General features: G+C 43.8%; 1 protein-coding gene across 3 annotated transcripts; it reads left to right on the top strand.

Moving 5' to 3' along the window:
- The first annotated feature begins 452 nt into the window (after positions 1–452).
- On the top strand, positions 453–24,109 carry tnpo1 (transportin 1). Of its 3 annotated transcripts, XM_015967115.3 has the most exons (25): positions 453–588; positions 702–810; positions 2,043–2,118; positions 2,843–2,992; positions 5,598–5,704; positions 12,477–12,610; positions 14,552–14,633; positions 14,758–14,880; positions 17,272–17,390; positions 17,652–17,712; positions 17,898–18,066; positions 18,278–18,430; positions 18,504–18,729; positions 18,802–18,973; positions 19,186–19,272; positions 19,371–19,478; positions 19,624–19,782; positions 19,868–19,955; positions 20,031–20,129; positions 20,217–20,312; positions 22,241–22,316; positions 23,147–23,246; positions 23,326–23,400; positions 23,625–23,764; positions 23,879–24,109. In XM_015967115.3, the coding sequence occupies exons 2-24, from the start codon at positions 706–708 to the stop codon at positions 23,730–23,732; spliced, it is 2,673 nt and encodes an 890-aa protein (XP_015822601.3). In that variant the 5' UTR covers positions 453–588; positions 702–705; the 3' UTR covers positions 23,733–23,764; positions 23,879–24,109. The 3 variants fall into 3 exon arrangements, 2 of the variants coding, with proteins under 2 accessions (XP_015822601.3, XP_070408562.1); XR_008564039.2 differs by lacking the exons at positions 22,241–22,316; positions 23,879–24,109 and having other exon boundaries at positions 23,625–23,695; XM_070552461.1 differs by lacking the exons at positions 453–588; positions 702–810; positions 2,043–2,118; positions 2,843–2,992 and adding an exon at positions 6,701–6,801 and having other exon boundaries at positions 5,605–5,704.
- The last annotated feature ends 614 nt before the right edge of the window (positions 24,110–24,723 follow it).

Below are 24,723 nucleotides of genomic sequence, written 5' to 3'. Positions count from 1 at the left end.
ATTTGAGCATTAAACATAAGTCCAGTTATGTATTATAGAACTGAATGTTTTGAAATAAATGAAAACCTAACACACACTTTAAAAACAAATCACAAGTGACGTCGAGTTGCGCATAGAGCCTCAGGATGGCGCTGTTTTCTCAGCGACGTCACGAACCCACAGGTCTGCAGCCCTTCCCCACCAAACCAACAAACTGCTGGGCATGGTGTGATGCTTTCAGGTACCGTAGGACATGATGGTTTTCAAAACATTACACTTCTTTACTCATATCCCTTCGTTTTTTGAATAATAGCTGAAAACGTTGATGTACACGTGTTGAAAATAACTAAGGCTGTAAATATAAGCTAAATGCAAAGAGGAAAGAGATCATGTGTTTGCGGAAAGCCGGCTGAGCACTAGGACCTCTCGGTTGCGCTGTCAGCTGACGGGCGCCCAGTCACAATGCTGTTTGACCCCGGAGCGCTTTCGTCTGGCAGGGAGAACCGACGTCTCTGCGTTAAGACGGGTCCATGTCTGAAAAGCCAGACAGACGCTCACATTTCAACAGAAAGACAGCAAGACGCGAGTACGTCGGTCAAGACTGAACAGGTAAACATCCGTCCGTACAGAACATGTATTTTTCTATTTATGTGAAGTTCTCCTTACGAGCCGTCGGTAGACGAGTCCCCTCCCCTCTGATATTGTTGCTTTATCCTCGGCAGCAAGATGGAGTGTGTGTGGAAGCCAGACGAGCAAGGACTCCAGCAGATACTACAGCTGCTGAGGGAGTCTCAGTCGCCGGATACGTCCACACAAAGATCCGTCCAGCAAGTATCCTTTCACGAGTCACTCATGAACGTCGTAATATGCGTTTTATTTGCACTAGCATACCCGAGTATCAACAGGCTAGCTGCTAACACTAGCTAACCGTTTCAAATGTTCACTTATTGGAGACAGACTGGTGCCCTTTTCTCTCATTTCTAAATGCATTTTGATACGTTTAGCTTGATTTTAACAAAGGAAATGCTTCTTATAGTTGACTATCTCAAACACAATGTGTTTTTTGAGTAAGCTAGATGAAAAGCAAACGTCATTAACACTCACTTTGCATTTGCTCATGATATTTAATAGACAGTCCTCGTGAACGCTGGGCGTTTCACTTTGGTCAGGTACATGTAAGCACTTGAATTAGAATTCTTTTCTAATCATAACTGGTATAACAAATGTTATTGCTACTCAGAGGCTTTATTTATCTTAGCCATAATCAGTAAAGATAGAAAGGAGCAAGGAGTTTACACTAAAATGAATACAAAGCAGATGATTGTAAGAACCGGAATAATTCCTGCAGTGCAAATAAAAATTAAAGCTTTGTTGAATGAAGGAAATTAATGAAATTGTGTATTTGCTGCTGTCATTCAAGTTTTTTGGTATTCTCACATTTCCAAGGGGCGCCACAAAATTGACAACATTCAAGTCTTCAAACTCGAGAGGTTTTTGACATTCTCCTCTGATGACCCCTCCAGCCAGATTAAATGGGCAGCGCTAACCCCAGACTCAGAAATGCAGACATAAATAGGGATGAAAGCTGCCTCCAGGTTGTGTGGGTTTCGTATCACAGTTTCGCCTCCTCTAAATGCTTTATTCTCTCGTCATCGAGTGTTGATCTACCATGGGTTCATGCTCTGTTATTGTGTGGCTGATCCTGAATGACTTGCTTATGTAACCTTTCATATGTGCAGCATCATTAGCTCATGGGCGATGCTGCCCTAAAGACGCCATCTGGCTGGCCACTAACAGCCTCCAGTCACTGCAAACGACGTATTTATGACCCCCCCCCCACACACACACACACACACAAACATACATACACACTCCTGTGCCATTATGCTGTTACATTACACCACCACTCAGACACATAGGCTGCCATTTCATCATAATGTGGATGGGAAGAAAAGCTGAACATCCTGTAGCATCCTCGCTGTTCCACAGATCGGTGCGTGTTTTCCAGAGATTTAACATCCAGTGTGTGTGTACCATTGTGTTCCTCATCCATTTTTCTCCAGAGACTGGAGCAGCTGAACCAGTATCCAGACTTTAACAACTATTTGATATTTGTTTTGACCAAATTAAAATCAGAAGGTAAGCAGCCGTTTGCCTGCTTTAGTGTGTTGTGTTTTAGGCATGTGTTTTCTTTGTGCTGCTGATCAGTGACAGCTCTGTGTGGCCATGACTTGAGTGACCCGATGGCGTCTTTGCTGGAGATGATGTGGTGTTCTGAATGTGGGTCACTCTAATTTTAGACCTAATTCCTGGCATAGATGCAAGTTTTATCTCGACTGTCTGCAAAAGTACACTACCCAAGTAGTGTGGAGATGTTTTAGAAGGTTGCGGCACTGTTAGATGTTAAAAAGCAATAGGTTTGAATAGTTTAGGTTAGATTTTACAAATCAAACAAAAGAAATGCTAAATGGCTTGTATTTGTATAGCGCCTTCTTAGGATTCTACAACCCCCAAGGCGCCTCACCACACAATCAGTCATTCACTCATTCTCACACACCAGTGACGATGAGCTACGATGTAGCCACAGCTGACCTGGGGACCGGTGGCGCCAGCGTAGGGCAGGCCTCGTCAGTGCGCCCAGGCCCAGAGCAGCTGTGGCTACATCTTAGCTCATCATCATCAGTGTGTGAGTGGATGGATGACTGAGTTGTGAAGCGCCTTGGGGGGGTGGTAGGATCCTAAGGCCATTTACCGTGCGCGTATGTGTAATGTAGACGTAGTAAGATCTAATTGGAAAGAAGTGATTGTTGTTGTGATTGTTCCAGCTAAAACATGTTTTGCTTCTTCCCCCATCTCTCTTAAGATGAACCGACTCGTTCCCTAAGCGGTCTGATTCTGAAAAACAACGTGAAAGCTCACTATCAGAACTTCCCCAATGGCGTCTCTGATTTCATCAAAAGCGAGTGCCTCCAAAACATCGGAGACTCCTCCCCCCTCATTCGGGCCACCGTGGGTAAGTTGTGTTTGTGCTAGTGTTGTCAAAAAAATCGATACCTAGATATAAATCGATACTAAACGTGGTATCTAAATTAGATATTCCATCCCTGTGGTATCGATATCATGGACTATTATACACAGCCTTCTTCAAGTACACCGACACGCACGACAGCCAGATGCCGTAAAGCAGCCTCCGCCTCCCAGACAAACAGAAGAAGAAGACCCCACATGGCTACATTGCAATTTCCCACGCGAGTTGTCTCCGATCCAAGTTTTGTCTGCCAAATAAATAAACAAAAACATAAACAGCAAATTTGGGAGGCGCTTCACAGCCCAACTTAATTAGCATACCAAGTCCGACACGTAGTTGTATATTCACGCTTATGTGCTTAAAGGAAAACTCCCGTTTATTGCAACCCGGACTTAATTTCTAGCATGCAGTACGTTTGTTTACTCACGCTGGCAACTTTGGTGCTACTTGGATTCCCCGGGGTATTTAGATCCATCGGCGAATCGCCGTCAGCGTATATCCATATAACGGGTGCGGACGGGCACCCATGGTGCAGCCTCGAAATAAGACATTATCTGCACCAAAACATCTTCATGTCGAAAGGTTTTGTTAGGAATCATTAACGTGACTCCCCTGTTCGTTTGGAGCGGGTCTGGGATTTCTAGGCGTAAACAGACTAGCTGCGGCTAATCTAACCGGCACTTTTAATGACGTCACTGCCGTGCGCCAGTCTGTTTTTATTAAGATTACCGTAGATGTACCTTTGTCCTACTGTGGAGAAATTTGTTTTCTCCCTTTATTGACCAACAGAGTTGTTCAAAAGTACAGAACAAAACATATGGCATTACAGCTTATGACAAAAATGCACCTTAAACAGAGTTTAAGCAGCAAAACATCACTCTGCAAATAGTGTATATATAGTGAGACAATTCATGATTTAAAGTGTTAACTTTCACCAGTTTTTGTATGCACGTTTTAAAAAATGCTGATACTTGAAAGGTTTAAGCACTTAATACACTTAATTATTAACATTTAATTTTTGCAATATAAATTGAGGAATGTTATTTTTTGAATAAACTTGTTCGATAAATGGGTGTTTTTAAATAGTATCGAAATCGAGTATCGAGTTTTTTTTCAAGTATCGAATCGAGTTTGAAATTTTAGTATCGTGACAACCCTAGTTTGTGCACACACGCTTAATATGACATCGGTTTTACACAGCCGTTATTATAACAGGTGGTAGTAGAACGCTAACACCAGAACAAGGTTGACTTGAAGGATCACATGATGATTAAATCTATTCAGGGTTTTTTTAAGTATCACAACATGTTTAAGCCCGTATTGAAATGCATCAGAACACGTTAACAGCATTTTACACCAGACTGTAAATGGAAGTGGCTCCTGCTTGAATGTTTCTTTTCATTTTCTCATTGTTTATATCGGCAACAAAGTGAGCAGCAACTTCTCAGTTTTAACTGACTTTTTTTCTCCCCAAAGAACAAAACAGCAGTAATTGTAGAGAGCTTTTGAAAAACCTGTAGCTGAATGATGTTTTGGACAGCTCTGCATGCTTGTCCTTCACACCCCTGTCCAGAATAAAGAACAGGATCCAGTTCAAAAGTGGGACAAAATCAAAGTGCAGCAGCTGTTTAATGGGATTTGCTGACTGTGTAAAAAATGAGCTGGTTACTGTGTCGTCCTAAGCTGGGTTTATTTACATCACTATTTCTGACTCATTAGGTTGTAGAATAACAAAAAAAAAGTCAGTTATTATAGGAGGAGCTTAAATGTAAAAAGAAACTCAGTAGGAATCTAGCTTGAAACTGTTAAACGTTAGTAGAAACACTAAGATCTAAATATCTGAGAACACTGAGGCATCATTGGTTTTTTTGTGCAGCCTGACAACATTGCAGGTTCTAAAATGTGACTCAATTCCAACGTCTTGCTATCGTCTCATTAAATTAATTAGCTTTAATAATCTGAATGTATTTAGATGGTTGTGTAGAGATGGTAAATGGCCTGTATTTGATATAGCGCCTTCTAGAGTCATGGAACCCCCCAAGGCGCTTTACAACACAATCAGTTATTCACCCATTCACACACACATTCACACACTCGTGGGGATGAGCTACGATGTAGCCACAGCTGCCCTGGGGCGCACTGACAGAGGCGAGGCTGCCGAGCACAGGCGCCACCGGTCCCTCCGACCACCACCAGCAGGCAAGGTGGGTTGATTGTCTTGCCCAAGGACACAACGACAGCGACAGACTGAGCGGGGCTCGAACCTGCAACCTTCCCATTACAGGGTGAGCACTTAACTCCTGTGCCACCGTCATCGCCGGAGATATACATTTTTTAATGTTGGTTTTTATTTTGTCTTCTGAAAATCAAAAGGTGGCGACCTCACAGCTGCGGTTCAGTTTCATGTTGATGCTCCGTATGAAGCTGATCCATCTGCCTGTGTTTTTTTGGCAGGAAGGGCTTAAGACCAAAAAGGGCATTAGCCAAAAGACAGCTGTACTTTAAAGTTATTTTTTCCTACAGATTTGTGGCTCACTAGCTTTTACCATTCTGTGTTTTCTGTTCATTTTTATTAAATCTCTTTTCACAGGCATCCTCATCACCACCATCGCATCCAAAGGAGAGCTGCAGAACTGGCCCGAGCTTCTGCCTAAACTCTGTCTGCTCCTGGATTCTGAGGACTACAACACGTGTGAGGTGAGGACAAACACGTCAGGCGTCCAGGCTTGCGCTCACGACGCCTAGTCGGTGCATTTCTACAGGGTATCTGCGGGTCCTTAAAAAGTCTTAAACAGTCTTAAATTAGCTTTTCCAAATTTAAGGCCTTAAAAATCCTTAAAAATGACAAATAATCCTTAAATACAGTTTCCAGAGGTCTTAAATTGCCAAAGACCCAATAAACAAGATTCTTTCATTTCTATAAAAATTTCGTGAATTTCTAGTTAGTGTTCAGCGTTTTTTGTGTACGACATTGGCGTAAGCGGAACCGTACACGTTCAGTTGGTTGTGAAAGGGGGCTATTTTTAGATGAGCACGTTAGCTGGTTAAGCTAGTGGGAGCTTGCGCCACGGGGAAGTGGAAGTTTAATGGTAACTGGATGGCTAATCCCATGATCATGGCGTGGTTAGCACCGGTTCCAGGCAATAGCTGGAAATTATAGCTTAAATTTAATTTTTAAAAATGATAAATGACCCGCACTTGGATAGCGCCTGTCAGAATAAGGACTCCAAAGCACTTTACACTACAGTGTATCATTGATCCATTCATACACTGATGGTGATGAGCTACGATGCAGCCACAGCTGCCCTGGACACAACCCTACACACCAACAACACTACCCAAGGACACAACAGCAGAATTCTCTGTCTGGAGCCGGGATCAAACCTGCAACCTTCCGATTACTTGACTACCCGCTCAACCTGTTGAGCTACTGCTGCCTTGCTTAAATAGCTTAAATTTGGTCAAAGTGGCCTTAAAAAGTCTTAAATTTGGCTCCCTTAAACCTGCAGATACCCTGTTTCTATGTCAAACACCAATTCTTGTGCCCGCCCATCTTCTGCTCAATAACATTGAGACAAGTGTGATGTTTGTTATTTCTGTAAGACGGAAAGGAAAATGCAAAAGCAGAAATGGAAACATCTGACCGTGTGTGCAGTGTGCTTGTTTATTGGTTTATTAATTTTCTGTGGACAGAGAGCTGGGTCGGCCATAAAGCAACATCTGGATGGAATCCTGCTGGCCAGATGAGCTTAAGGCAGCCTCACAGCTGGAGAAGCAGCCACAGATTATTCATCGTCAGTCTCTTTCTGTCCTCACCATATGACCCCATTTTCTGGCATTTCTCACATAATCACCTAGAATAGCTTTTTGCTATGAGCACATCTGTAAGAAAGGTCTTTTTTTGTAATCTCTAGTCCAGTTTTTTGGACTTAAAGGAGTGTCTTTATCTTTCTGATCGCTCCACAGTTTAATACTTGTCAGTTCTCGAGCGCTTTGCAACAGAAGGCTCTAAATATTCTCAGATCTCACACACTACAATATGTAACAGTGACGGCATAAATCCCAGTAAAGTGGTTTGTTTGTGTAACACTACCCCACCCACACTCTGTCTCCCTGCGTTTTGCTGCCTTTATTCATGATGTCAGAAATCATCAGAAAGCCTTTATTGTTGCTCTAGGTGAAACCAGGTGATATATCTGACATGGCAGATCAAACTAAATTAAAATGAGATATAAAAACATGTACCTGGAAACAGTGATGTGCAGATTGCTTGATGCAGCAGCTGTGAGCACTGTTCAAGTCCTAGTGGATTCATTGCACTGATCATTGAGATTTTTGCTTTTTTGCGGGAGTTTTAGTTCGTTTATTGTCCTGATAGCTGTGAGGGTAAAGCTAGATCAGCTACCGGTGTGGGCGTAGAAACGGGCTGAGCTGTCAGCTGGTCTGTGAGTGTGTGGAGGGTAATTGTGTCCTTGTAACTTTTAGGGAACAGTAATTTAAGGCAGAAACTCTGCGTTTCCCCCATGTGGCACCATGTCCACGTTCTCTGATAAAGCTGATTCAGACTTAGATTTAGGTCAGCTATTTACTGCAGAGGATCTTGGTGTGTGTGTGTGTGTGTGTGTGTGTGTGTGTGTGTGTGTGTGTGTGTGTGTGTGTGTGTGTGTGCGTGTGCGCGTGTGTGTGTGTGTGTGTGTGCGTGTGTATGTGTGTGTGTGTGAAAAGGCTTAACACTAAACAACCAAATATAAGAACCCTTTAGCGAAGTTGCTGCATTTTTGAAAAGCAGCTTGGAGGCTGGAAAGCTTCTTAATGTCTGATTCTCAAGATTAAGTTGGTGCCGGGAAGAAAATGTCTTAAATTAGTTAAAGACCAAGTTCACTAATTTCTTTAAACACACATGCAGAGGTCTCTAGTATAAATAATTGGCTTGTGAGTTGATCTGTGCGGGGAAAGAGCTCTGCCGCTCCTGTTTCAGGAACTAGAAGTTGGCGGGATTTGGAGTCTTACTCGGTCGTATTTCCTGATAGCCAGACGTCTCATCTCCAGTGGTGCAAAGAGTGGGTATGCAGAAACGCTTTCTATGCCCAGATTGTAGCGAGCTGTTATTTATAATTAATATTAAGTGAATGCTCTAAAACTACAGGTGATGCAAAGTAAGATTAAATGAGCCTGAATGTTTTCTCCCACAGCTCAGCTCTGGTAGAATTAAGCAGATGTCTGCTTAAACTGGACTATATCAAATATTAAAAAGTGTTCACAGAAAACTAATCTTTTATAATAATAAAAAAGCATATTAATCATTTCTAATTTTAATATTGATTTTATTTCATTTCTAAGAATCAGAATATTCTGATTGGTGGTACACGATATTATTAATAACAGGTCTGGATCTAAAGCGGGTCGGTCTGAGGCATAAAACTCTCCCCTGGGCCTAAAGCCCTGCATATATATTTATAACAGCAGCTTTATTCCATTTTGTTCCTTAAATTGAGTCACATAGTTTTGCAAGTTCTGAACACTCACACGTTCAACAGCGAGCTCTGCCAGCTGATTGGTTCTTTTGGTAACTGTAGTGACATCGGTTCAGTTCTGGTCCTGAGCAGCATGAATGCATCGGTGGGTTGGGGCGACGGTGGCACAGGAGTTAAGTGCTCGCCCCGTAATCGGAAGGTTGCAGGTTCGAGCCCCGCTCAGTCTGTCGCTGTCGTTGTGTCCTTGGGCAAGACACTTAACCCACGTTGCCTGCTGGTGGTGGTCGGAGGGACCGGTGGCGCCAGTGCTCGGCAGCCTCGCCTCTGTCAGTGCGCCCCAGGGCAGCTGTGGCTACATTGTAGCTCATCACCACCAGTGTGTGAATGTGTGTGTGAATGGGTGAATGACTGAATGTGTTGTAAAGCGCCTTGGGGGGTTCCAGGACTCTAGAAGGCGCTATATCAAATACAGGCCATTTACCATTTTACGCTGTAATTGGTGTTCAAAATGAATTAAAGAAAGGACAGATAACACTGTTAACTCAAATATATCATTATACTACTATAAACATGTAAAGATACTTTATTATACATTCTAACCAGCCTGTTACTACTTCTTTTCTCAAAATGATGCTTTTAAATATATAATTTTCAAAGTTTTCTTCCAGTGGGGCATGCCCCCATGCAGCCTCCCCCCCCCACCCCCCGAGTAGTTCAATAATCTTTTTCATGTCTGCTCTTTGTTGCTGGTGGACACCTTCTGGTGGGGTATAAGAACTGGAAGATATTTCAAATACCAACATTAGCCTGGCCGGTGAGTAAGCAAAGCCAGGCAGCACACCAGGCTTATAAAGCGCTGGGAAACCCCTGAATTCCCTAATTTCCATGACGTCCTATCTGGAAACCTGCAGGTGTGCCTGACTTTAAATCAGAGGATCATCAGCCTGTCTTTCCACCCTTAGACGGGGATAGACAGTGATGCAGGTTAAACCTAAACACTGCTTTTGCTTTTGATTTAAAACATTGTGTAGTGATTAGCCAGAGTTTATTTTTATTCCCTAAAATAAATGTTCGTGGAGAAGTTACAAATGAGTTGTGGTTGGTTGGGAATGTTCACAGAAACCAAGCTAAATGAAGCTAGACCAGGTGAAGATTTGATCTAAACATTTCCAGCATTTTTCTGTAGCTTCTTGATGTACTTGCCATTCTTGGCAGCAAAATCATTATGTTGGGTTTTACGAATTGGTCATTTTCATGAATAAGTCATCCTGACACCACCACTTGGACTCTTATCTTCTTTGGGCATGTTGCTTGAAACCCGTCTACGGTTTCTAGGCTTTGAAGCGGTGTAAAAAGTCTCCCTGGCAGCATCAGAGTTTCAGCCCTTCAACAAGTTCCTGTTTGTGTTTGGAGAAAGAGCCTCTAGTCATGTTGGAGGACTCTACTGCTCTTCTGCTGCTCTATAAAAAGTGACCAGCAGGTGTGTTGGATGTCAACGTCGGCGTATGGCTTTATATAGGTTTAGCCTGAGCTGTTTGACTGTTTAGATTAATGGCAGCTGGCACGTGGCAACAGTCATGTTCTCGAGGTCAGGTCACTTCCTGTATGAAACAAGTAAATGTGCTGATGTTTGTCTCGGTGCTTATGCACAGGACTAATATTCTTGTTTTACACATTTCCAGGGCTGTTCAGTAGTCTGAAAGAATCTTTCTGATCCGGCTTGTCGTCACCTGCAGGGTTTCAGTCCTGCACCAAATGACCTTGAGTTGTGAGCAGAAAGCTGTTCAGGACTCTCATTTCTCTGTCCTTCTCCACCCTCACACAAACACGCTGCTGTTGTTTTCACGTCACTGAGAGCGGTCTTTTGACTTGCCCTTTATGTTTGTTTGTTTTTTACATAAGACAGATTACGGAGCAGTATTCCAGCATGTAGTTTTGAGCATTTTGGCAGATTTGCTGTCCTCGCAGCTAAATGTGGAATAAATTATGTGGTGTATTATCAGTTGTGTGCTTTTCTGCTCCATCACATCTAAAATCCGATTTTCTTTCTTTCTAATTCAAAGCCTCAGAACTTGTAGGTCTCATTTTTTTCTTCCTGCTAAAATTTCATAAAGGCTTTTCCATTATTCCGGTTAGTGCGGCACATACATTCCAATGAAGGACATTAATTCAGAATTTTCCCGTCTCTGCCGTTCATGACCTTGGCACTCTACCTTCTTTGTCTTATTTTGTATTCTCCACATTTTTTGTGACTGCTCTGTGTCTGTCGACTAAAAGGGATGCCGACGTGGGAGCGGTTTCCATGGAAACACATTTCACACAGCACCACTGTCTGTGCTGTTTCTTCTATCTACTTCCAGGCTGTTTTATTTATTTTTTCTGGGAAATGGAAAAAGAGAGAGACACTGAATTTCGCAGAACATTGTGAGCATGTATACTAAACAGATTTCAAGCAGTTAATATTAAGAAATGGATTGTTTCTGTGTGTGTGTGTGTGTGTGTGTGTGTGTGTGTGTGTGTGTGTGTGTGTGTGTGTGTGTGTGTGATTGTTTTTTTTTTTTTTGGCCAAACCATGTGACGTTAGCTGAGGGAGTCCTGTTAGCTCAATCCAGTAAAAAACATGGATTCCTCTGATACAGAGGAAACTGTAAATGTTTATAATTCTACTTATGATGGACCAAAACCATAAAGTTATGAGTTTGCTGCACGCCCCAGAGAGCAGAGACAAACCAGAGGGAGAAACCATCGGCCAAAGCAGAGAGATTGTGGAGAGCAGCGGGGGAGCAGCAGTTGTCTTTTGAGTTAACGATGCTAGCTTAAACTCGTGTGCCAACATCACAATATTGTACAGATTGCCATCGTGTACCAAACAATTAAAATGGTATCAGTCAGTTAACATAATATACCAATGAGTGTCTGTCAGCTGTCTCATACTCATTAATACTCGTTCACGTAACGTAGTTTGGCGCTTAGAGAGAGAGGGAGAGAGAGACGCCTGTCATCCGGTTCTGGAGCTCATGCGGGCTTCTGTGAGCTGGATCCGACCCAGACACCAGTGAGCCAGTCAAGCTGGTATTTGAAATGCTGCACATGATCCTTTCCTGGAGGTCCATGGCGGTTCTGATCTGGTTCTGACCCAGACACCAGCTAGACTGGCCCGCTGAGCTGCGCATCTCTTCTAGTGGTCGATTCAGACCTGGTTCTGACGGTAATCTGAGCTCCAAAAATCTGTATTTATTTTTTTAGACCCCCTCCACGGGTCTCCGGAACCCAGCATGGACCTCCCTGTCTCGGTACCGACCGATAGGGGCGGCAGAAGTCCGTCTTTTCAGCTGCACAAATGCACTCAGGCTCGGAGATAGAGGTGCTGTTTCTCATACCTGGAAACCCATGGACTCGATGTCCAGACAGGCTGGAGTTGGTACAGCCTTCACAAACTATAGTTTATCAACATGAACACAATCCAACACTAGTAAACACACACACTGACTGGATAACATGACCTCTCTACCCTAAAACTACCCACTCTCCACACTGAGCTGAGGCAGCGCCGAGCTTCTTGCTCCCCTTGGTTACGTCAGAGGTTCAGATTTAGAAAGCAGTGCATTTATAGAAGCTTTGGTGAAGGCCACTTTTTACTCAAAAAAACTCTGCCGTTGTGTATTTTAAAACTAAATATCCACAATAAGAATTTCAAGTAGTATTTTTTGGACAGCATTTTATATGAATTAGAAAAAAAATTTTACCTGCAATTTTCTCTTTAAGATTAATCAAAAAGGTGACCGGAAATCCCAAAATGCTTTTTGTCTCTAAAGGCCACACCTGCAGTCTCACCTGCCTTATTCGTATTTCTGCTGCTCAACAGTATTTTGAGATCCAAACTCCTCCACTTGCAACTGGTTTGCAGAGTTATTACATTTCGCCGTGTGTTCACACAAACTGGATTTATTCTGTGCCTATTTGAATTTTCCCTTCTCAAATTTCCTTGTCTCCAGGGAGCATTTGGAGCCCTGCAGAAGATCTGTGAAGACTCTGCGGAGATCCTGGACAGTGACATGCTGGATCGTCCTCTTAACATCATGATCCCCAAATTCTTGCAGTTTTTCAAGCACAGCAGTCCCAAAATTAGGTATCATCACTTTATTTATTTTTAATTGACACCTTTCATGGTTATTGTCTTTTAGGAGATCTACAATGGTGCTAATAAAGTGTTTCTCAACAGTTTTCACTTTCATACCAATACAGCAGATTGTCTAGTTTGTTTTCGCTTTTTTTTTAAATATATAATTCAAATTCCACACTTCTTTGTGTGAATTATAACATGTTAGGCTCTAAGTTAGATAGAAGACTCTAAATCATCTTCTGTAGCGTTCAGTAGGCTCGCAGGGAGCTGGTTGCACTGAGAGACAGAGGACACTCTGGACAGGTCACCAGTCCTAGCCTGGCCTGCCAGACTCGTCCTCTGTTTAATTCTGCACAGAGAAAGAGTCTGGTAACTCACAGGCAGATGAGGGGCGGGACTAGACAGCTCAAAAGTAACCAATCAGAAAAAAGTTGGAAATCCTGACTGTACCGCACGACACTGTAGTTTTTTAGCTGTACTTAAAAAAAAAGGCGCCTGGCGACGGCGCAAACATTTTTTATTTATTTATTTATTTTTTTAAGAAATGCTTTTAGCGCTTCTACTTGTGGTTTTAAAGACATTCTAGTCATTTAGAACAGAGGAAAGAGCCGCGGCGAACTCCGGCGCTGAGCGTCGCTGTGTGTGTGACGTCCACAACGCTGTAGTTTTTTTTAGCTGTAGTCAAAATGGAGTCTGGCGACAACACAAACATATTTCTTTAGAAGAAAGGCTTTTAGCGCTTCTACTTGTTGTGTCCAAGTCATTTAGAACAGAGGAAAGAGCCGCAGCGAACTCAGTCGCCACGTTCGACAAACTCGGCGTTATGGTGTGTGACGTACGCTACTCAGCGCTGATTGGCTCGGTTAGAATTCTCACGGGGTGGGGTTATTTAAATAGGAGAGTTCCCAGACCCTCTCTCTGTGCAGAAATAAACAGAGGATGAGTCTGGCAGGCCATCCCTGAGGCACACAGAGGCACATAGGACACCCCCCCTCACACCTGAGGACGCTTTAGAGCAGGGCGGTCCAAACTTTTCAACCCGAGGAACAAAATCAACTAGTTTAAGGTCCTCTCAGGGGCAAACATTAGATTTTTCTTTCATCTAAAATGAAAACAATTCAGTAACACATGAAATAATTCCATGTTGTCGTTCTTTTTTAAAACACAGAAACGGTTTTGTTACCTGTTGTTGAAGCTACGTTCGACGGCTGCCGGCTTCTTCAGGCTGACGCTGATGGTGGCGCGTCACTTCCTTCTCCGTTTATCTGCGGGCAGCAGAGGACGTTGTCGCCCTCTGCTGCCCGCTCTCCCCTCTCCGACGATGCAGCCCCATGCGCGGTCCAGCGTGTAAACTCCGTCGTCCCTGTTCACGTAGCGTCAATAACAGGTAACAAAACCGTTTGTGTTTTAAAAAAGAACGACAACATGGAATTAGAAATAACGCACAGCAAGAACACACCAAAGACATGAAATAATTTAATGAAATTGAACAGCTATTCTTTTGTTGAAAAGATTTATAAAACTTTTTTGATAAGAGGCACAAACAGGGTCTCATGCCTTTGCCCTAATGAGACAGGGTCTCCACCAGCGCTTTATAAGCCTGGCGGGCCGCCAGGCTTTGCTTGGCCACCTGCCAGGCTAAGCGTCATGCCCCGCCCCCCTCCCTGACCCTACGTGTCTGTTTACATGAACAACACAACGAAACTAGAGCCCTCCGTCAGCTGATACTGGTGAGAAACGGCAGCGGAACGTGTGCCACCACCGCTCTCACGGAGGAGCGCTGCTGCACGGAGACTATTGTTAGCCTTTTCTATAAATGTCTTGTCAGAGCTGTCAATGTCTTCTCCCTTAAACGTTACGTATGTCTTTTTTTTAGAGTGCCATAGACTGCTTTCATAGCGTTCAACCAGTTGAAGGGATTCTCAAGTGGCGGTTACTGTGTTGCAGGTCTCATGCCATCGCTTGTGTCAACCAGTTCATCATCAGCAGGACTCAGGCGCTCATGCTTCACATCGACCCTTTCATCGAGGCAAGAAAACATCAAATTTAAATATTTCTGTTGAATGTAAATTTAACTGCATTGCTCTATTTTTTATTTGTTTTCATTTATTAGCCTTATTATCATTTAACACGGTCCCTTGCATTTTTGATAGAACCTGTTTGCTCTGGCAACTGATGAGGAGCCAGAAGTGAGGAAGAACGTTTGCAGAGCTCTTGTCATGCTACTGGAGGTTCGCCTCGACCGACTCCTGCCGCACATGCACAACATCGTAGAGGTGAGCATGTCTGACGCCAAACCCAACTAAAGAGAAGTGCATGAAGTTTCACTTTGACTCCTAAACAACAACAAAAAAATGTCACAGCCGACAAATGAGGACGCCAAGGATCCTTTTGAGCCGGTTCCATGTGAAATCCAGCAGATACAAATATTTGTTAGAACTGCAGATGTTCTCATTAAAATCACAGTGGTGTACAGCACACTCCTAGGAAACGTGTTTACAGATGGAGCTTTTTAAAAGACACGTTTAGAAGTTACTAAGCAACAAACGATGTGTTTGGTTTTGGTCAGTTACAATGTTGTTTTCGTTAACAAAAACGATGACGAATTGGTTTCGTTGATGACCCTCTTTTTCTTAACGAAAACAAGGCGCTGACGAGCTAAAAATAGCTCTTTAGTGACTGAAACACGACGAGACGAACGGGAGTTTTCGTTAACGAGCTGAGACTAGACGAAAACTATGCTCTAAATGCTCATTTCTGCCTGTCTCACATAAGCTAAACGTAACAGCGCTGCTGCTGCTGTCTGTGTCCTCTGCTCAGACCAGACTCAGCAGCTGAGTGAAGCTGGCTCCCCACCCACACCAGAAAGCACTAACCACTCTATTTGCGTGGATTTCTGGTGTGGGTTGGAAGCCAACATCAGCTCGGCTCAGCGCTTCCCTGCCGCGGGAACGCTCAGCTGCTGTTTGACACTACTACGAGCGACGACGTTGCTGCATTTAAATATATCTGTAATATTAACACATTTCTTATCTGTGTGCTTCCTGAAAAAGACATGCTTTTGGGCAGATAAATGAAAGAAATTAAGTTTTTTTAACAGGTTTTGTCTGAGCGTGTTTAAGATAAATGTTTTAAAGTCAGTGTGTCAGGATTATTGTCTCTGCTCCCTGGTTCCTAATAACGGGTCACATTCCTGCTTTTTAAGACGACAGCATAACAGTTTAGGCCCATCTAAATGTTTATGAGCATCTCTGCTGATGCCCAAGAGCAGAACTGGGTTATTTATATTAATTCTGTAGGCTCGTGAAAACTCACAACACTGCAGGTCTGTAGAAGACATTACTGCATTTAAGCAGGTGGAATTTGCCACAATATACATTTAAAGACACTAAGATGGAGGTTTGATTACTCAAATAATAAATTAACACATTTCTTTATTTCAATTTAAATGTTTTGTAGAATACTTTGTATGCTCCCTAAGAGCAAATTGCAGGAAAATGTTTTTTTCTAATTCATATAAAATGCTGTCCAAAAAATACTATTTGAAATTCTTATTGTGGATATTTAGTTTAAAAATACATAACGGCAGAGTTTTTTGAGTAAAAAGTGGCCTTTCTCAGCAAAGCTTCTATAATACACTGCTTTCTAAATCTGAACCTCTGACGTAACCAAGGGGAGTAAGAAGCTCGGCGCTGCCTCAGCTCAGTGTGGAGAGTGGCTAGTTTTAGGGTAGAGAGGTCATGTTATCCAGTCAGTGTGTGTGTTTACTAGTGTTGGATTGTGTTCATGTTGATAAACTATAGTTTGTGAAGGCTGTACCAACTCCAGCCTGTCTGGACATCGAGTCCATGGGTTTCCAGATCTGAGAAACAGCACCTCTATCTCCGAGCCTGAGTGCATTTGTGCAAATTTCTGGAGCTCAGATCACCGTAGGAACCAGGTCGGAACCGACCACCAGAAGAGACGTGCAGCTCAGCGGGCCAGCTGGTGTCTGGGTCGGAACCAGATCAGAACCGCCACCTGGACCACCCGGAGAGGATGCACAGCTTTTAAAAATACCAGCTCAACTTGCTCACTGGTGTCTGGGTCGGATCCAGCTCACAGAAGCCCGCATGAGCTCCAGAACCGGATGACAGGCGTCTCTCTCCCTCTCTCTCTAAGCGCCAAACTACGTTACGTGAACGAGTATTAATGAGTATGAGACAGCTGACAGACACTCATTGGTATATTATGTTAACTGACTGATACCATTTTAATTGTTTGGTACACGATGGCAATCTGTACAATATTGTGATGTTGGCACACGAGTTTAAGCAAGCATCGTTAACTCAAAAGACACCTGCTGCTCCCCCGCTGCTCTCCACAATCTCTCTGCTTTGGCCGATGGTTTCTCCCTCTGGTTTGTCTCTGCTCTCTGGGGCGTGCAGCAAACTCATAACTTTATGGTTTTGGTCCATCATAAGTAGAATTATAAACATTTACATTTTCCTCTGTATCCGAGGAATCCATGTTTTTCACTGGATTAAGCTAACAGGACTCCCTCAGCTGATGTCACATGGTTTGACCCCCCAAAAAATAGTTGATATGTGACATAGATGTTGCTTTAGGCTGATAAGTAAAAGGCATGCTACGTGAATTGTCTTTGTCTTCGTTTGTCCTTATGGCAGTACATGCTCCAGAGGACTCAGGACCAGGATGAGAATGTTGCCCTAGAGGCCTGTGAGTTCTGGCTCACGCTAGCAGAGCAGCCGGTGTGTAAGGAGGTGCTGTGTGGACACCTCTCCCGGTAAGGACACACACACGCACGCACACACACACACATGTTGGTGTAACTGAACTTTTAAGAGCTGATGATTTATAAGGACCTTGGCAGTGAGAAAATATTGGATGATTCAGATTCTTAGTGTCGACCTCAGATGTTGCATCGGTCACCAAAGTGCCTCATTGACCTCAAACTAGAAATCACATGTGAGGGATTGCCTGTGAGCTTCAACCTACCCTTGCCCCCTTTTTTTCCTCATGATTGTATCTCCTGCTTCTTCTCCAGGCTCATTCCTGTTCTTGTCAACGGGATGAAGTACTCCGAGATTGACATTATCTTACTCAAGGTCAGTTTATAGCCCCTCATATGTGGACCAGATGAACTGCTTCATGACACGCGGCCGAGTTAAGTTGTCTGGACCGTGCTAATAAATCTGAGTCGTGTTGGTTCTTTGGACAAGCACCAACCAATAACTCAGGTTTTAATCAGACACCTGCAGCACAAAGTCTAACCCTGTCCACTGGTTGTCAGGGGGACATCGAGGAGGATGAGGCCATTCCAGACAACGAGCAAGACATCAGACCACGCTTCCATCGCTCCCGCACGGTCGCCCAGCAGCACGAGGGAGATGGGATTGATGAAGATGACGATGAGGACGACGAGCTGGATGATGACGACACCATCTCTGATTGGAACCTGCGTGAGTTTGATGGTCATCCTCCTGAGGCGTGATTTATTATCTGTCCTGTGGTTTTTCCTGAGATCATAAAAAGAATGTGTCGATTATTTGTCTTGTGTTTGCTCTTTATGTTCGTGTGTGTGTGTGTGTGTGTGCGTGCGTGCGTGTGTGTGTGCGCGTGTGTGTATGCGCGTGTGTGTATGCGTGTGTGTGTTTCTCTTTGGAATGTTAGGAAAGTGTTCTGCAGCAGCTCTGGACGTTTTGGCCAACGTGTTCAGGGATGACCTGTTGCTGCACATTCTGCCCCTGCTCAAAGAGCTGCTCTTCCATCCTGAGTGGGTGGTGAAAGAGTCGGGCATCCTGGTGCTGGGGGCCATCGCTGAAGGTACGAAGGCAGAAACTGAAACCAGCAGGAGAAAAACCTGCTAGGGATCACATCGTTTTTCCTTTTTCTCCAGGCTGTATGCAAGGCATGATTCCTTACCTGCCTGAGCTCATCCCGCATCTCGTCCAGTGTCTGTCCGACAAAAAGGCACTGGTGCGATCCATCACCTGCTGGACTTTGAGCCGCTACGCTCACTGGGTTGTCAGCCAGCCTCCAGATGTTTACCTGAAGCCTTTAATGACCGAGCTGCTCAAGCGTATTCTAGATAGCAACAAGCGAGTTCAGGAGGCCGCATGCAGGTGAGAAAGTAAATCATCCCTAAACACCTGAGACGTGTTTGACGTATTTCGTCTTTGGTTTTGCTCCTCCAGTGCCTTTGCTACGTTGGAAGAAGAGGCTTGCACAGAGCTGGTGCCCTACCTGGCGTTCATCCTGGATACTCTGGTGTTCGCGTTCAGCAAGTACCAGCACAAAAACCTGCTGATTCTGTATGACGCCATAGGAACTCTGGCAGACTCAGTGGGACACCATCTCAATAAACCGGTATGCAGAACAGCTGCATGTGCAGTTTTGATCAAGCCTCGGATTTTTTCTTGTTTGTTCTGTTTAAGTCTGCTTCCTTATTCTGCCTGTGTTGTCCTGGTGGTGGTAAGTGTTGTAAAAGTAGACCGTCTACCCTGAAAGGTGAAACATATTCTTAGATGTACGTGTTGAATGTGCACAGGAACTTGATGTATATCTGTCAAACCTATTAGGAGTACATCCTGATGTTGATGCCGCCATTGATACAGAAATGGAACCAGCTCAAAGATGAAGACAAAGATCTTTTCCCCTTATTAGAAGTGAGTTTTCTTCTCCAGACAACAAAACTGTGTGGTTTTGATTCATGTTTCATCTCAGTGATGTGGTTTGAAACGTCACTCATCATTTCCCCCTTTAGTGTCTGTCCTCTGTTGCCACAGCCCTGCAGAGTGGCTTCCTGCCCTACTGTGAGCCTGTTTACCAGCGGTGTGTCAACCTGGTCCAGAAGACCCTCGCTCAGGCTATGGTGAGTGTGTAAGGTCACACACTCATCACTCCGTTTATACTGGTCTGTCGGTTACCTTCTGCCACAGGGTGGAAAAGGCTCAGCTCGTTCATACGTCATCAGCTAAAAGCTACCATTCTTTTCCTTCTGTTCTTCACCGCTTAAGCTTCATCAGTCACAACCAGACCAGTATGAGGCCCCAGATAAAGACTTCATGATCGTTGCTTTGGATCTTCTGAGTGGACTGGCTGAGGGTTTGGGAGGCACCATTGAGCAGCTGGTTGCTCGCAGCAACATCCTCACTCTGTTGTACCAGTGCATGCAGGTGATGAGCTGCCCATGTCTTCCCAGAGGAACTCGTAACCGGACCAACATCGCTCACTGTGTTCCCTTTTCTGTCGTCTGCTCAGGATAAAATGCCAGAAGTGCGCCAGAGCTCTTTTGCTCTGCTCGGAGATCTCACCAAGGCGTGTTTCCAGCACGTGAAGCCTTGCATCGGTACGTAACGGGGTGTCTCTGCTAGGCAGAGAGCTGACAGTCAGTCACTGAGTTTTTTTTTCTTCTTTCTTTCAGCTGATTTTATGCCAATACTAGGTACTAACTTAAACCCAGAGTTAATATCAGTCTGCAACAATGCAACATGGGCAATCGGAGAGATTTCTATACAAATGGGTGAGCCTCCCCCTTAAGAAAAATCATATTTTTCTTTTTATCTTTGTAATCTTTAGCATATTTTTTTGTTTTCACCTGACCTCCCAGGCCCTGAAATGCAGCCATACATTGCCATGGTGCTGCACCAGCTGGTGGAGATCATAAACAGACCCAATACTCCAAAGACTCTACTGGAAAACACAGGTACCACACGGTGGTAGGGCTGAGCCAGCCAGCCAGGGAGGTGCTCGCTCACTCACTCACTCACTCTCTCACTCACTCACTCACTCACTCACTCACTCACTCACTCACTCACTCACACACACACCCTAGGATGCCTGTCCTGCCCTTTTATAATCTCTGTTCAAACAATCCTTCCCAAAGAATGAGTCTTACAGGTTTTGCTGGTTTCTCTTAAGCGTGTCCAAATATTCCAGGTGTTGATTTGTGACTTGGCGCTGAAGCTTCTAGAGCTGAGGTTTTTTTTTTTTTTTTAAAGAAACCACAGGCAAGCTCTGCTTCTAAATTCCTGACACCCTTGAAATGGACAAAACCGCGTAAGAGCCCAATCTTTGAGATTACTAATCTGGACTGACGAAGAGATTGGCTTGTGGTTGACACACTTTCTTCACTTCCTAGCCTCATAAAGTCATATGTCTGATCAGGTTAACAGGAATCTATCCAGAATGACTCAGAAAAGGCCTAAAACTAGCTCAGCTTAGAAAAATCGCTCAGCTTTCCTGGTGGTTACACTCTGCTTTTGCTTCATTTGATCTGAAAACCATAAAGTAAAACTCTTAAGTAAAACATACATGCAAGGGTGAAGTGTGACCTGCCAGAGTCATAGATGAAGTAGGGACTCTGTAGATGTTCTCGTTTGTTTGCTGTCAAGTTTACGTGTTGCTTTTTTTTAACTGTTCTCTAAACGTGAATGCATATCTGCCTATAGATGTTAAATGTTGTTGAAAAATGGCTGATGTTTGATGCAGGATACATGATGTGAAACGAAATCTCACAACAACTTATTTTGTTTTCAAATGTCTGAATGACCCTTTTTCTGTGTCGTATGTTTTCAATCAAAAAAATTGAAAACATCTCAGAGAAGATGACATTTTAAAAAGCTGTTTTGGATTTTTCTGCCACGTTTCAGTTTCAAAGCGCCAATGAAAGGCGGTCGTGGCTGTGAGTTGTTGGAGCGCCCCACGGCACTCCCAAGTTTCTCCGATCAGCTGATCCTGCACTGAACTTTACTCTAATGAGCATACCATCTGCTTTCTGCATGTGTCATTGGATTGTTCATAAATGCCTGTTTGTTAATGAGAATGTTGCATAGTTCTGTGTCTCTTAAACCTAGGTCCTCCCTCCTCTCTGCCTCATAAGAACCTGCTGTGCTGGATACTCGTTAGTCTCCCTCCATGTAGTTGGCTTGAAGTAATCTGTCATTTATTTGAAATTAACCAACAAAACTGACGTTTGTTTCTTATGAAAATTAACATTTGTGAGTTTAAGGGAGAAATCTTAAAATCAGACCGGTCCCTTGCACACGCTACACCAGGCGTGGGGAACCCTGGTCCATCGAGGGCCAGTATTCAGCGTATTTTAGTTCCAACCCTGCACCATCACACCTGGTTTCATTCAGCAGGTGATTAACACGCTTCTGCAGAGCCTGATGAGCTGCAGAACAGGTGAACCGACCACTGAATCAGAAGTGTTGGAGCAAAGACGTGCAGGATACCGGCCCCTCGAGGACCAGGGTTCCCCACGCCTGCGCTACACCTTTAGTTGGCGTGCATCTGAAGTCAAACTAATGAACTGATCTGTAGGATTTCTGGAAGCAGAAGCCATTGTTTGCCTTTTCTATGAATGTCTTGTCAGAGCTGTCAATGTCTTCTCCCTTAAACGTTATGTATGTCTTTTTTTTTTTAGAGTGCCATATTTTACATTCCTCCCTGTGACCGAAGGGGCAGTAACAGTCAACGCTAGTGAAATCTTCTGTTTTATTATCATACACAGATTCTGTTGATTTATGTCTCTGAGTCTTGTTTTTTCTTTATTTTTTCTCCTCCCCCCTCCTCATTGCTCATGTCTTCGTTGGCGTTTGGTGGTGTGTAACCGTGATTGCGTTACCTTAGCAATAACAATTGGTCGTCTTGGTTACGTTTGTCCTCAAGAGGTGGCACCCATGCTACAGCAGTTTATAAGACCCTGGTGTGTATTATTCAATCTTTTATTTAATTCATCTCCTCTCTGCTCTTCTTCTCGTCTGTCGCCTGTTCCTCCCTTTTCTCCCGCTGTTGCTCTTCTCTTTCCTCCCTCTCTTTCCCTCTCAAAAGAGCTCTTTTTTTACTTTTTTCCTATCAGTTTGTAATCATTTGCCAACCATGTGACTAACCCTGCCCTCTTTTAGGTCCTACTTGTGATTTGGTTGTTTTTTGCCTCAGTAGCACCTTCATTTATTATATATTAATTTGTTTAATTTTGTTTTTTGCCATTGTTAATTGTTGCTAACAACCTAGAAGATGCATGGAATCCGATTTGTCACATGCCTGCTGGATCAACAATGGAGAAAGGATGCCTTTAATGCCGAAGAGCATTCCTAAATCCCTTTCTCCTCTCATAGTCACCCGGCTGCATGACCCTGTCCAAAAACGACCCCCCAGTCCTCTCCAGTCACAAAAATCAGAAAATACAAAGTAATGCTAAGTTCAAGGTGCTATTCGTTAGCTGTTGCTCAACACACTGCTCATAGACCAAAGTAAAGTTCTTAGAAACCTGTGTAGCTGTCTTTAAATGTAAAATGTTGGAATTGCTTTATTCTGTTTTGTGTGCATGCTTGATGTGTTGTAGAACTTGCAGGTCGTGAAGTTTTTCCCCCCACATAGACGTGCTTTACAGCTAAGAAAAAAAACCAAGCATTGATAATAAAACACAGGATGCAGTAGACGGTTTTATTAGTGCATTTGTGATTAAATGTTCCTGAGAGTTGCTGGATGCTTGTGTTAAGCTTGATGCTGAATTTGGCCATCCCTTGTTGTCAGGTGCACCTCTCTGCGAAACATAAGAGACAATGAGGAGAAAGATTCTGCTTTCAGAGGAATTTGCACCATGATCAGTGTAAATCCTGGAGGCGTGGTGCAGGTGAGGTCCAGCCGTGGTCACCAATCACCTGCAGCTCTTCTCAGTTCAAATGTTGCCTCACGTTTCTTCTGTGGAACAGGACTTTATATTCTTCTGCGATGCTGTGGCCTCCTGGGTAAACCCAAAAGATGATCTCAGAGAAATGTTTTACAAGGTAAATGAAATATTGCATTGCACAAACGATTAAAGATGTAGTCAGATGTTTCCAGTGGTGTATGACGTGTCTCCCACCTGCCTCCTTCATTGATTCTAGGCAGGAATAGCAGCTTCTACGCTCCACGTTCTAATAATATTCCCATCATGTGTCGGATCTATTTTAAATATCAGTGCTTGCTTGGCTACAACTTGGCTCAATCCTTTCCTGGTGTTTCATTTCAGATCCTTCACGGGTTCAAGAACCAGGTGGGCGAGGAAAACTGGAGACGCTTCTCGGATCAATTCCCAATGCCACTGAAGGAGCGCCTGGCAACCTTTTACGGGGTGTAACGGTTTCCACAGCTCTGTGCCTCATCATCGGGGTCAGTTTCCTCTCTGATCAGCTGCCATTAATCAAAATGACACAAAACTCACTTAGTCCAGTAATTAAAAAGGCTATAAATGAGTGTTTTTTTTTTTAAATTCCCCATGAACAGGTCATTCACTGTGGGAGACATTACAGGGAACCATCCCAGGGAACACGTTACCCTTTACTGGGGGGAAGGGTCTGCCTGCTGAGGGAAGGGAAAGGGTGCCAACCCCTCCCCGACAGGGTGGGAGGGAGGAGGTGATAGCTGCAGTTCTCAGCACCTCCTCACGCACAAGCTAGTGGGGAAATGAGACCGACGGTCCGACCTTTATCCTGGGAGGAACATTCATGTCATCACATCTCAGTCACAAACGGAAACGATCACCTTCTTTTGTCCGTTATTTTATCTTTTCTGAACTTCTGAAGAAAATAATGTAAAAAAAAACAAAACAAATGTAAAGCATTTTCTTTTGGGGGGCTGAATTAGGATAAAATGATTCCAAATAAGGTTTTCGGTGCAGAAATGCATTTGTTTATGGGGACTGTAATGAAGAAATCTTGGAGTAACGTTGATTTCTCATCAGGATTTATTCTAGCTTAAAGTTAAGGAGTAGCAGCTAACGCCATGGGGGCATTATAGCAGGTCGAGTCCTGGAAAACCCTCGATTTGACCAGCGATCTCCTGTAAAAGATTCTTTTAGCGTTCTAATACTGAAGGCAGGGCAGAGGCTGTGGACTGTGTCACCAGAGAGCACAGTTCGCGAGGCAGCCTTTCCGGCTAATAGGTAGCATGCTTATATTATTGTGGAAAGCTGTTGAACATTAGTACTGTGTGTTGACAGCCGTCATTGCCACTCGATAGGGTTCTTCTTTGATGATGTAATGCATATTTTACAGTACGCTTTGTTTCCTCTGCCAGAGAATTGCAGCAGTTGTCTGTGATGTAGCATGACGGGGTTTACACACTTGGGT

Source organism: Nothobranchius furzeri, chromosome 6, assembly GCF_043380555.1.
Source record: "Nothobranchius furzeri strain GRZ-AD chromosome 6, NfurGRZ-RIMD1, whole genome shotgun sequence".
Taxonomy (NCBI): Eukaryota; Metazoa; Chordata; class Actinopteri; order Cyprinodontiformes; family Nothobranchiidae; genus Nothobranchius; species Nothobranchius furzeri.
This window is presented reverse-complemented; position numbering and strand designations above follow the sequence as displayed.